Source organism: Sebastes fasciatus, chromosome 3 (assembly GCF_043250625.1).
Source record: "Sebastes fasciatus isolate fSebFas1 chromosome 3, fSebFas1.pri, whole genome shotgun sequence".
Taxonomy (NCBI): Eukaryota; Metazoa; Chordata; class Actinopteri; order Perciformes; family Sebastidae; genus Sebastes; species Sebastes fasciatus.
This window is the reverse complement of record NC_133797.1, coordinates 19,606,146-19,618,814: the sequence shown is the minus strand read 5'-3', so window position 1 is coordinate 19,618,814 and position 12,669 is coordinate 19,606,146. Positions and strand designations below refer to the sequence as shown.

The following is a 12,669-nucleotide window of genomic DNA, read 5'->3' as shown; positions in this document are numbered from 1 at the left end:
ACATTATACATAAACACTGCTTTCAAAAGGCTCTTTTGATTTATGACTCAAAGCCCAAGTGATGCTCAAATCGCCGGTAAGCTATTATACTTCATCACCGGTGACCCATTATTGTTTTAAAAGCAAAGTAGCGCTGGGTAATGTTCTTATAATAGTTCTCAGGAAGATCCTTGTCGTTGTTGTGAGGCAGTGTTTTCCCTTTGAGTACACATTTTATTTGCATTCTCAACCTGAGGATAATTTGGGAGGTTAAGTGTACTTATTAAAGAAATTCACTGTAGAGGACATTTCAGGGCGCATTATGTATAGTCTCAATTATCAGTTTAAAGGGGACATATCATGAAAAACTCACTTTTTTAGTGCTTGTGCACATACATCTCTACCAACCCACGAGCTGAGAAATAAGACAACCCAGTCAGTTTTTTGTGGGCTGTCATGTGATTCAACAAGCCATTCAGATTTGGCTCCACTTCCTATGTCACATGCAGGGTCATTAAGAATCAGTGGGCAACTCCGGGGTATGAATTGTGAAGCTAATGCTGAAGTGCCTTAAACTTACATTCTTTCTAATAGCCAGCAGGGGGCGACTCCTCTGGTTGCAAAAAGAAGTGTGGCTGCATAGAAGTCTTGTCTCCTGGTTGCAAAAAACCAAGATGGCGAACTTGAAAACAGCAATCCACAAACCAGTTTTTGACGTCATGGTGACTACGTCCACTTCTTTTATATAGTCTATGAGTAGAATATATCACCCACAGCTTGAGAACTACCTTTGCAAAGGTTCACCATATTTTTCTCTCAAGCCAATCAGAGCAGACTGGGCTTTTTCAGGAGGGGGACTTAAAGAGACATGCGCTAAAACGGAGCGTTTCAGACAGGGTGTATACAGGTATATTCAGACAGACAATATGAGAAAAATAATATGTTTTTTAAACATTAAAGCATGTAAACATGTTCTAGTAGAAACCCCAAATACAAGTATGAACCTGAAAATGAGCATGATATGTCCCCTTTAATGTTTTTGTGTGACACAATTTCTGATGCACACTGGCAGTAATATGACTTCTCTTTACTCATGTCTCTACATGGAGTAGGTGTTTTGCTGTTTGAACAGTTTTAAACATGAATCTGATCATAAATGGTGTACAAAACATGTTGATTTGTTTTGAGTCCCCTGCCCTTTAGTTAACTGTAATTACTTCTCGTGAACTTTCTATCTCACAGTAGCTTTAAATGGCTCTGCAACACAATCTCCATCTCCACTGTTGATGAAGAAGTGATTAGGACTAATCCAAGATTAATTCTCAGATGTTTTCCCCTTCAAAGCGCCAGCACATCTTCTGTTCTGTGGCTTTCTCTCTAGTCTAATTAAAACTACGAGATTGGTTCATTTATCTTGAGTCCTCATCAGAGCGCTATTCTTTGCCACGACATATTAGGCCAATCTGTAGCAGGGCGGCAGCAGGCGTTCCATCAGCACACTGCCGGCCGGGCGCTCTGCTCTGATGTACGGCGCCGTCACCGCTGCTCTGTTGTAGCTACTGTAAGCTGAGAGCGCTAGCCCCACAGTAATTCACAGCAGTAAACAATGTCGGGCTCGCGCAAACCAACAGCCCGCCCCCCCACACGCACTCTCACACAATTCTCCCTCTCACTCTGTCACTGTGGCACTTTCAGTCTTTTTTTATTTTATATGCCTCCTCTCCCTTTTCTTTTTTTAATGAGCCGACTGTTATTAGGGCTATAAATCAGACCAATGGGCCTGATGTATAATTCACTGTGTGTACTCACCCACCCCCCAGTGGCCCTGAGGAAGCCCACAGTGCATCACTGTCAACACACAGCTACACAGCGTGGTGGCACGAGGCGTTTTGCCGTGTAAATCTGCACACGCTCAGGAGCAAAATTACAAAATATATGCACACACAAAAACAGCAACCAATTCTGCACAAATGCTGCGTGCATCACTCCCACTACACACAAATACATGAACACAAGCATGCCCCATTACACCAACATGGAACAGTAGCTATAGCACAGATCAATATCAATGCCTCGCCCTGGATGAGTCTTGCTGTGACAGGCACCCTATGATATGAAAGAGATCCAATTGATCCACGCCCTGCTAGGCCCTCATCCTCAAAAGGCCATCATTCCATTACCATTGATCCGCTTTGTGTGTGTGTATGAGGGAGAGGGATGAAGGGGGGTTTGAGGGAATGAGGCACAGCCAGCAGAAGACTAATAAAAATTGAACCAGCCTGAAAGTGATTTCTATAAATGAGTATTTAAATAATAGCTGTGCAGCACAGGGTTATTGGTTTTGTAGAGTGATGGAAAATTAATGCAACTTAACCATTTTTCTAGACTACAAATAGGGCTGGTGACCAGTGTATTAGTTACAGATTAATAAAAGTAGAAATTAAAGGAACCCGCTGCCTTGCTATTGATATTCCTAGTAGGCACTCTTTCATTGGAGCGCATTAGTTTTCTCTGACAGACTACAGCTGCGGGGGCTCTGTTTCACAGCCTCTAAAAAGCACTCTGTGGGAAAGGATTGATCTCTGTCTGAAGGGAAACATCATCTAATATTCATTTGAAATTGCACAAAGGTTACCAGCTTCATTTGCCTTAGAACTGTTATGCTGCACAGAGTGAATGTATTCACAGTAAAGATTTAGTATTCCTGCTTTCCCTTTGCTAGCACGCCCCTGTCTCGTCTTTATCTCTGCTTTCATGTCAAGCAGCAGTTAAAGGAAGTTGCAAGTTATTTTCTTTCACTATTTTACATATCTGAAAATACTGTTTCATGTTTGAATTTTCTCCACAGCCCATTGGTGCTCTGAACCCCAAGAGGGCAGCGTTCTTTTCAGACCGATTTGAGTCCTGGGAGGATGAACAGGTGCCGAAGTTCCACTATGGCACCCACTACTCCACCTCCAGCTTCACCATGATGTGGCTGCTGCGTATGGTAAGTGCAACGCAAATAAAATAATACTGGTGGTTTAAATTCTTTTGCAGCATTCTTAGTTGTTGCTTTTATTACAGTGGCATAAAAATCATTAAAAAATAATGATATGCAGCCCTTAGGAAAATCATATTTGTATTTGTAGGTTTAACTGCCGCCAAGAAGACCACGATAGACTCCATCAATAAACGAATGGTTGAATCATTTTAGGGATATAAGGGATATATTATCTCAGAGAAAGATCATTAGCTGTAATTCATAAAGCGCGGGCATCCACTGTAGACGCTTATCCTCATTGGTTCTCTTTCAAATCCACATTTTCTTGCACAGATATACAGTATAATGTGTCTCTTTGATAGAATATAAGAAGATCCACACACACATTATCTAGTTCTGCAAGGTGATGGTGATATGTGTATACTTTGTGTTAAATGCTGTTTGTATGCGCAAGAATCCTTGTCTATGGTATCTTGTGTACAACAATGTATGCATATGTGTAGTCCAAGATTTTCCTCTTCAACGTATAGATCAGTGTTTCCCAAACTTTCTTTCTGGAGACCCATTTTTTTAAAATGACAAACCATCGCGACTAAATTCAAAATAGGCCTTATATCTATAAATTGTGAGAAAAGCGAATTTGTGCGTAAATGAACATTCCTGACCATTTTTAGTGCCATTTCCGTATCACCTCATATTATCTTGACTAGGTAAACCAGCCATTTAGAAGAGAAATCACAACTTTGTTTTATGCATGCATTATTGAAAACACATGTTAAATACTTTATAAATGTACGCTAGCCTTTCATATTAGATCCAATGTTATTAGTAGGCTACAATTATCGGAACAATATGAACATCCAGGCTCCCTCACGTGTCTCAAAGCTGTACTGCAGATATAAATGATAAAGAAAAGACTGAAAGAAATTCTGCAAATGTATTTGTCGACCATAATAAAATCTCTTGCGACTCACCTGTGGGTCCCAACCCAGTCTTTGGGAATGACTGGTATAGATAATGCAGCTCATACACTGGCTGTAAAAAGGCCCCCACTTCCACTGAGTTTTAAAATTATAGTTATGCACAGCAATATGCAACTTATTTGTCAAACTATTTTAATGGATTTTTTAAAATTCATTTGTCATCGTTTCTCTTTGGAGTTTCATATTATCATGAATTCATTCCTAATTAGGCACCTACTTCCTTGAAACAAATTTACTCATGTCAAATTGAGATTATATATATATGCTAAGTATTGCAACACATGGTTATTGTTCCTGATTTATTGCTGCATATAATTTATTATACTGTATGTTGTTGCCATATAATAATAAAACAACAACAAAAATGTGCAATTAAATGTCCGCCTTGAAAAAAAATGTTCCCCTCAAACACAAAATATTAAAATATTTGAGGAACACCAGATATAATATGTGATTTGTTTTTGAAGAGTATATGCCGTGTACATACATTGTGCAATTTCTCTTTCGATACCTTTTGTTGAATGGTTGCCATCAATCTTTCCATACTGCACTCGAGGGAGAGGGAGGTTACTAAGTTTCTCCAACGTGCAGTTTTCTCCTGTTATTGTCCCAGTAGCTCACTGTCTCAGTGACTCCCAGTAGAGTTGCCTCATTGATCCCTGCACATCATTAGCAGGCTTACTCTAAAGCCACTTTACCAGAAACCCTCACTTAAAGATCAAACTTAACATCAGAGAGTAACTGAAAACTGTTGGTGCAATAAATGTGAACTATTTTTATGTATTTGTGAGATTTTTCAGTGTGCTTAATCCTGTTCTGTTGTTTTTAACTACACAATGAGATACAATGTGGTTAACACTCTTACACTTTTTAAACAAATGAGGCGTACAACGTCATTTCAGGCTGAACTTAATTAGCTATCTACAGTATTAGTTTGTAGCATATTGTGTCCATATCACTTGGGAGCTGTTGCGTCAGAGTGACAGCTATTGATCTGTTTTAACAAGATTATACATGATTAGAAATGCATCAGTAACACGAGTGTATTGGCTTTAGTAGCTCACTGGGATTATTGTTATTTCACTTGGTCATTTGGGGATTTCTGTTTGTTGGAGGGGGTGTAAAAAGAGTAGATTTTGGTGATTTAGTGCTTTATTGAACCGCAAGCAGCACAGACTTTTACTGCTTGTTTTTAATGCACAACAATAAATTATATTTTAGCCAATTATAGTTCAGATTTAAAGCTTTTTTTCCTAATCAACAGGAACCCTTCACCACGTTTTTCCTCAACTTCCAAGGAGGGAAGTTTGACCACGCTGACCGCACCTTCTCCTCAGTGTCCCGAGCCTGGAGGAACTGCCAGAGAGACACATCTGATGTTAAGGTACTGTACGCACACTAATGCATGCGCGCACATGATGTGAAATTCCTGGTTGGCTTGTAAGAAAGTTAGGAGAGATAAAGGACTGAGCCACCCCAGCAGAATAAATCCCCATCCAGCATCCTTACAGACAAAGAAGAAAAGGTTTCAAAAGAGTAATGTCCAGTCACTACCAATCATTGTCCCTATGCAATGAAAGCTTCCTGGTCTTCTGATCAAAGCGTCGGACTAATCCTCATCTGTCCCAGCCGTCTGTCTCAGATTCAGCCAGCTATAACCTGGACTTGAATCCCTGCCCATTGGGCCCCCAAAACTCTGCTGAGCTGTTGGATCTGCCCTGCAACAGCACAGGTCATTCTCATACTGAAGGCCTTCGAACCCCCAGTGCACACTTTAACTGCACTCCTAAAACATTTATGACTACAGTCAGACATTCTGTGTCAAAGCCGGGTTTTGCTTGGTCTCCTGGCACTGGGTCACTGGATGGGGGAACAGGCAGCGCTGGTGTTGGGGGGTTTTGACGCTTGATTGCGTTTACCACCACCCCCTCTTCACATCCCGCCAATAAAACATATGGATTGTGTTACTACGTAGCTGGCCAGTGCTTGATTGCGAGAGCCCAACAAGAGCCCTCGTTTGCTCTCTCAGTCTAGACCTGTCAATGTGGATCACACAGCGAGAGCTCAACCTCAGATCAAAATAAAGGAGAAAATCTGGACCACATCACTTTGTTTCCATGTCCAGCTTGAATTTTTAGCATATTTTGAATGAGCGTCCATCAACTTTATCCACTCGGACGCACACATTCATGTTCCAGGCAAAAGAGGAATTAGGGACGAGATGTATCAATTTAGTATGCTAAGTACACCATTTAGCTTTAGCATTTGAGCCATTGATAGCAAACCTCTGTCCCTGCCAGAGGGCAAAAAGCCCCAGTGTTTTCATACCCCATTGGTAAAGAAGGGGTGATAATAGGTTACAACACCCAGATTCAATGTGTCTCTAGCCTGGGTGACGCTAACGTGACCTCCAGTCCCCAATCCCCTGACCCCTAGTCTCAGCCCGGAGGCATCAGAGGGGGGGGAGAGAAGAGCGGAGGGGTTAGAGGTAGCAACAGTGGAAGTGTAGCGGAGGAGCCCAGAGGCCAGAGCCCCCTCCAGTGACCCATGACAGGACAGGATTGGGGATCAGAGGGGCTGGCCTCTGACCAGGCCGGAGCAAAGGGGCCACTGCACATAATGGCCCATGCAAGGCAGGCTTGAGTGTTGGGGAGCGAAGCCCTCAAGGTTTTGTTGGTGTTGGTGTTAGTGTGTGAGTTAGTGTGTGTGTGTGTGTGCATCCTGCCACCTCCAGCTCAAATTTACAGCAGGCTGCAGCCAGTGAACCTGGGTGAGCTGGAGGCCTCGTTAAGAGGCTGACCTTTGGTTTCAGGTCGGGTTTTGTGGAGTGAAGAGATTTCAGAAGTGAGGAAGTGCTGTGTTGTTTTAAACCTGTGTGTTTGCTTGCTCGTTTGATTGGATGTTTTCACCCCCGTTGATGAGAGGAGGATGTATTGTGCAGCTAATCTAAAAAAAAAAGGGTCATGTTAGTGTTTGAGTATTTCTGCATTCTTTTAGAGATCATGTTACTTGCGACCAGGCTCTCAAAAAAATTCCTTAAACCTGCTACTCTGGCTCAAGTTTTAAAATGGAGTGTTTGTATGCTGCCATCTTTGCTGCCCGCCTGACAGACTGTCAGCTTGATGTTGGCTGTTCATCTCTGATGTCAGACTGTCAACATGTTTGTATCTTTCTCTCTCTTCTCGAGAGCACCAGTCAGCAGTTGTAGTCACACGAGCTTTGTTAACAGACAGCGGGGCTACCATCAAATCCCCAAAACAAATGCTCTCAATAAGTCTATATTTTGAAACTACAGCGATCGACTAATCATACCATGAAATACGACGAGATGTTAGAGTTTTATTAGACTGAAAATTACTACTATTGTACTTTGTCTATGCACAAATGTCCCCCAATGCAGTGAGGAATGAAACCATGCTTTGTGCAATAAAGTACATATTAAAGGTGCACTTGATGACATTCAGCCACTAGATGTCACATTCTCCCTCCCCCGTTTCATTGCATTCACTTCACAACAAGTCTTTGCCAGGCACTTACCGTCAAGCTCAGCCATTTATCCGTTTTTTCCACACTAACTGACGACCCAGAGATACCACATGATACCAACGTTGTTATACTTTTGGCTCACAAGCGTGGTTAGAAATGGGAACCAAATATCAGATATCTTCCACAGAGACAAAACATTAACTTTGGACCTGCCAAAATTTTTAAAATTATAAATTCACAATCGTAACACATTTTTTTCAGGAAAAGCCATACTTTTATTCGGCATCTTTCTAAAAGCTGTGGATGTATATATATTTTTTTTATATTCATCTACATGAAAATGTTAAGACCTTTAAGACGATAGGAAAACACTGTATATTATCAATTTTAATACCAACAGTTTACAGCACAATATACATTTCACGCTCTACACTATTTTAATATTTACATGAAGCAGCCAAGAATTGAGACATCCTGGTAGGGAGGGGACGGAGTAGGATTTTATACATATCACGATGAAAAACACTCACAATCAGTTGATTGTGGTGAATATTCATTATTGTGATAATCATGAATATCCCCACATGAGTGACTTGAAAAAGCCGTCCAGATTGCTATCGCGGTAAAGAAGTGAAAAAAAGGCTTAGTTAAAAAATACAAAAATGATCATGTCAGAAAGAACAGATTCACACAATGTTGCTGTTTTGTTTATTTATGTATCTTTTAACTTTTATTTATGCAGGCAGACCTTATGATTTATGCTCACCTTATTTAAGATTGTTTATTTTTCACTATCAGGATAATATCATGAATCACAATTTTGGCGAGAGTAATCGTGACATGACATTTTCATATCGTCCGATGCCTACATCCTGGTCCATCCTTGTGTTTCATTCTCAATGAGACATACCCACAACAACAACAACAACAGTACAGTTTAGGCCTAGAGGGCAGTATGGATTTATCTGCATGTTTTTAAGCTCAGTCTTAATGTTTACGCTCGTTGTTCTGCTTTGTTAAGAATGACGAATGGCTAAGCATATGAGGTTACATCTCATGTCATAACTGCATTTCTCTTAAGTCTGAAAATACTTTGTGTTGTTTGGGACAGCCAAATAAAATCATCATAGTTAGGAAAGAATTTGGCTGACTACGTCTTTTTCTGTTGTTGTGGAAGGAAGCAGGAAAAAAGCTTTTTCTGCTGCTTAGATGCAAACAAATCAAACGAGTACTGAGTAGTGAAAAACCACAACCGAGTGCACGCTCAGACGTTTTTGACATCTTCTGTAGCGGCCAAAGCACAAGCAGTCAGAAATGTAATTACCATGAATAATTGCACAATTTGGAAAACTCCACTATGTAACTGTTGTAACAGACGTACACAAAACAATCTCTAAATCATTTCTGAACTGGATTTATACAGGTATTGCCCTTCTGTTTTTCTTTTTACTTATACTTTGTTCTTCTTCTTCAGCTCCCCTTAATACTCTCAGACATATTCAGATCACACCTTTCCAAATCTGACCTCTTTATGAGGGCTGGTTGGTGATTTCTCCGAGCCTTCTGTAGTTTCAGAAGCATTCTTATGTGTCTCTGTGTTGTATTCATGCAGGAGCTGATCCCAGAGTTCTACTACCTCCCCGAGATGTTTGTCAACGCCAACAGTTACAACCTGGGCGTGACGGAGGACAGCACCCTAGTCTCCGATGTGGAGCTGCCACCCTGGGCCAAGAGCCCGGAGGAGTTTGTACGCATCAATCGCCTGGTAAGAAACACGGACAGAAGCGTACAAACACACATTCATGCACAATCTACAAGATGGACTAGGGCTATCAAAATTGACTAAAAATTGTGTTTGAATATTCGTTCTAACAAAACACATAGGTTCTACCTATTCGAAAATCTATTTTCGCTCGCTTTGAAAGCTTGCACTGGATGAGGAACAGCTGATTCATGAAGTTGAAATGATACATCCTCATTTCACTACAAAAACCTAAGTGGCAGATGGCTGGAGGGAGATTTCCTGAAGGTTTTCTACTTGCTTTTGGCCATTATGTAAGTCATTTCCAGTAAATATCACAATATAAAACGTGTGTTTTCAGTTTAAAAAGTACAAACGGCGGAAGATAGCAAGTACTACTCAACCGTCTTTTAGATGGTTACGTCTCCAGTCTGATCTGGAGCGCACAGCTGATAGATACGTGGCTTGTTTACATGACATAATGTAACGCTTGCTGTTAGTACACAGTATCGCTTTCTCTGCGGCCGAGTTCTCTCCATCAATACGGTTGTTGTTGAATTATTCTTCATTCAGCTTGACCCAATGTTACATTTCATTCTCAGTTAATGAAAGTGACGTTGTGTGACTTCATGCGGCGCATTTAGTGCGCGTGAGGCAGACAGCCGCGGTAGTATTTTTTATATTTGATTACCATTTTTTTCTTACTATCCTAATATATATTTAAATTTATAATATTCGTTTACAGCCCTAATGGACATTATTTTTTAATTTGTAATATCTACAAGTCGCTGATACACATTGTAAACATGCACGCACATTTCTGCCTCATATGTCACATAACCCAGAACAACTAAAGTCTCGCCAGAGGTTTCTGCCCCCATTTTAGCTGGAAATGCTAATTCAAAGAGACAGTGTTATTTCCTGATCGTCTCACAGCTCTTCCTGTTACGTGAGCCTCCCGCTCCTCTGACATGCCCCGGCTCTCAGATTGCCGTGTTGGCAAAATGATCCAACATCACTTCACCCTTCCTATCCCTATCCACCTTGCCATCTCTCTTCCTGCCCTCGCTCTGTCCGCGCACATCTGGTGCACGTTCATGTGTTTGTGTGTGATTGCAACTGTGTTTGTGTGCCGAGAGATGATGCAGTATCGTGTTTCTGATCTACCCTTCCCGCTCGCTCAGCCCAAAGCAGAAATATTCAGTGTATATGCATCTCGGACGTTGTCGGACTTGCTGCCATATTTTCATTGTTGATGTTCTCTCCTCTTCCACACACACACACACACACACACACACACACACACACACACACACACACACACACACACACACACACACACACACACACACACACACACACACACACACACACACACACACACACACACACGTTAGGCTGTAAAACTATGGTAACTCTTTGGATCAGATTACCTTGCTCTTCTATAGAAGGTCAAAAGCACCAGATAGGTTTATTATTTCTCTTGTGTGTTGCTGGAGCAGCTTATCATTGGTACTTTTAGTCTTTCAACTTCAAAAACTTGTTGACTTTATACAGAGTTTTACTGAATCTCAAAGGCCACACTGTCCTTGTAAATGAAAATGTGTTTTCTGGATAAATAGGCTCAAATGAAGGAAGAAAATAGAAATAATATACATTACATATACATAGGTTATAATGCAAATATTTATGTCTGTGTTGTTCGATTTTGAATTCTCTCTCAGGCCGTATTCCCTCCCAGTAAAATGTTTGGGGTAAAAACAGATGCAGCTTCCTGCTCGATGTGTGCCCACAGTAGTAATGGGTGCTGATGAGGCTGGGTGTGCTCTGTGACCTGTGTAGACTTGTGGTGAGGTCTGTTAACCAGCCTGCTGATATGACCAGGCCCCTATCATTAATCACACACTTCTCCCTCTTTGGCTGTCAGCATGGTCTAGGCCAAGGTGGATGCATCGGGGGAAGCTGGTTGTGGTGGCGGCGGCGGCGGCGTGCTGTTTTCCAGTCCTGAACTTAATTTGTGCTAAAAAAGGAACATACTTGATGAATTTTTGATCTTCATCCAGCAAAGAAACTTGGAGACATTACTGCTGTCGTTTCAACTGTTTTTATAGTGAAGCATCATTTTTCAAGATAGCAAAACATAGTATTGCCATGCTTCTTTACCATATAAACAAACAAACATAATGTAAAGAACACTCTTCAAAAAGTAATTAAATAAACGCATAATTAAAAAAATATATATATAAATAATGAATATAATAAAATGTAAATATATATTAAAAATAAATAAGTAATAAAAACATCATTCTAATAATAATAATAAAATGAAAAACAGTCATAATAATCATGGCAACAATAATAATAGCCATAACCCATCTTGAGTCTTTTGTCATGTAGTGCCGAACAATTAAATTGTAAACATCTTCTAAAATATGATGATTTTTTTTTTCTGTTTATATCATTGTAAACTGAATACCTCTGTGTTTTGGACTATTGGACAAAAGTAATCAGAAAATATTGTCTTGGGATCTCAGAATTTATGATGGCCATTCTCTGCAATATTCTGACATTTAATAGACTAAATTAATCAGTTAATTAGAAAGATAATTAACAGACAATAATCGTTAGTTGCAGCTCTGTCCTGTTTTTATTGTAGTATTTGCTATATGTTTTCCCCATCATTTTTACCATCTTACTTTGCAGTAGGTGTAATTTTCCATCTTTAATACTGCTCTCCTGAGTAAATCTTGTTTAATATACTGAAGGAGAACATACTCACCTTTAGAATATCCGTAATTTGGATAATATTATTGTATACACTAAAAATCAGTCAAAACAGTAACACTGGAGAAACCAACTTGAAAGCATCTGTGTGTTAATGTGCTTTGTGCTCCTGCAGGCACAAAGCGGCTTTTCATTGCCAGTTTAAGTGCGGCAGCCTCATCTACCTCTGCTTCTTCAATTTCCTCTGGTCCTTTCCTTTGTGCCCAATTTAGCACTGCAGAGGCAATTTAGACTTCTCCAAATGGTCTACACCCACGCACAGCTACCTGCTAGTTACTGCTCTGAGGCTGATACAATTTCAGTCTGCGGTTTTCTTTCTCTACTGTGTGCAAATTGGGATATTGATCCAGCGTGCAGCCGAGCCCAGCAGGCAGGTGTAGGTGCACAGAAACAAAACAAGCTCAGTTAAAAAGGAGCTTTCATAAGGAGACTGTGAATGTCTGCTTCATAACCGCATACACACACACGGTAAGTTTGTAACATTGCTGATCAATGAACCTCAGGTAGTATTAGGTAGTCAAATCATTGTCACATCAGATTGATCCATTCCTGCAAGATGTTGGCTTCACATTAGGGCTGGCGATACGATACATATCATGATACAGGGCTAGCGATTCAATATATTGCGATTTTTTTCTAATCTAATTTTAGGAAATCTGTCATAGTATAAAGACATACCATCATATGTATACAATCTGAGTAGAAAAGTCACC

The 12,669-nt window shown here is 40.4% G+C and overlaps 1 protein-coding gene across 23 annotated transcripts in view; it reads left to right on the top strand.

Moving 5' to 3' along the window:
- Positions 1–12,669, top strand: part of lrba (LPS-responsive vesicle trafficking, beach and anchor containing) — a 241,565-nt gene that overhangs the window by 182,667 nt on the left and 46,229 nt on the right. For all 23 annotated transcript variants that reach the window (XM_074629449.1, XM_074629440.1, XM_074629454.1 and 20 more), the window contains 3 exons: positions 2,828–2,968; positions 5,210–5,329; positions 9,044–9,196. In XM_074629449.1, coding sequence (XP_074485550.1) covers positions 2,828–2,968; positions 5,210–5,329; positions 9,044–9,196 — 414 coding nt within the window. The remainder of the gene's footprint in view (positions 1–2,827; positions 2,969–5,209; positions 5,330–9,043; positions 9,197–12,669) is intronic.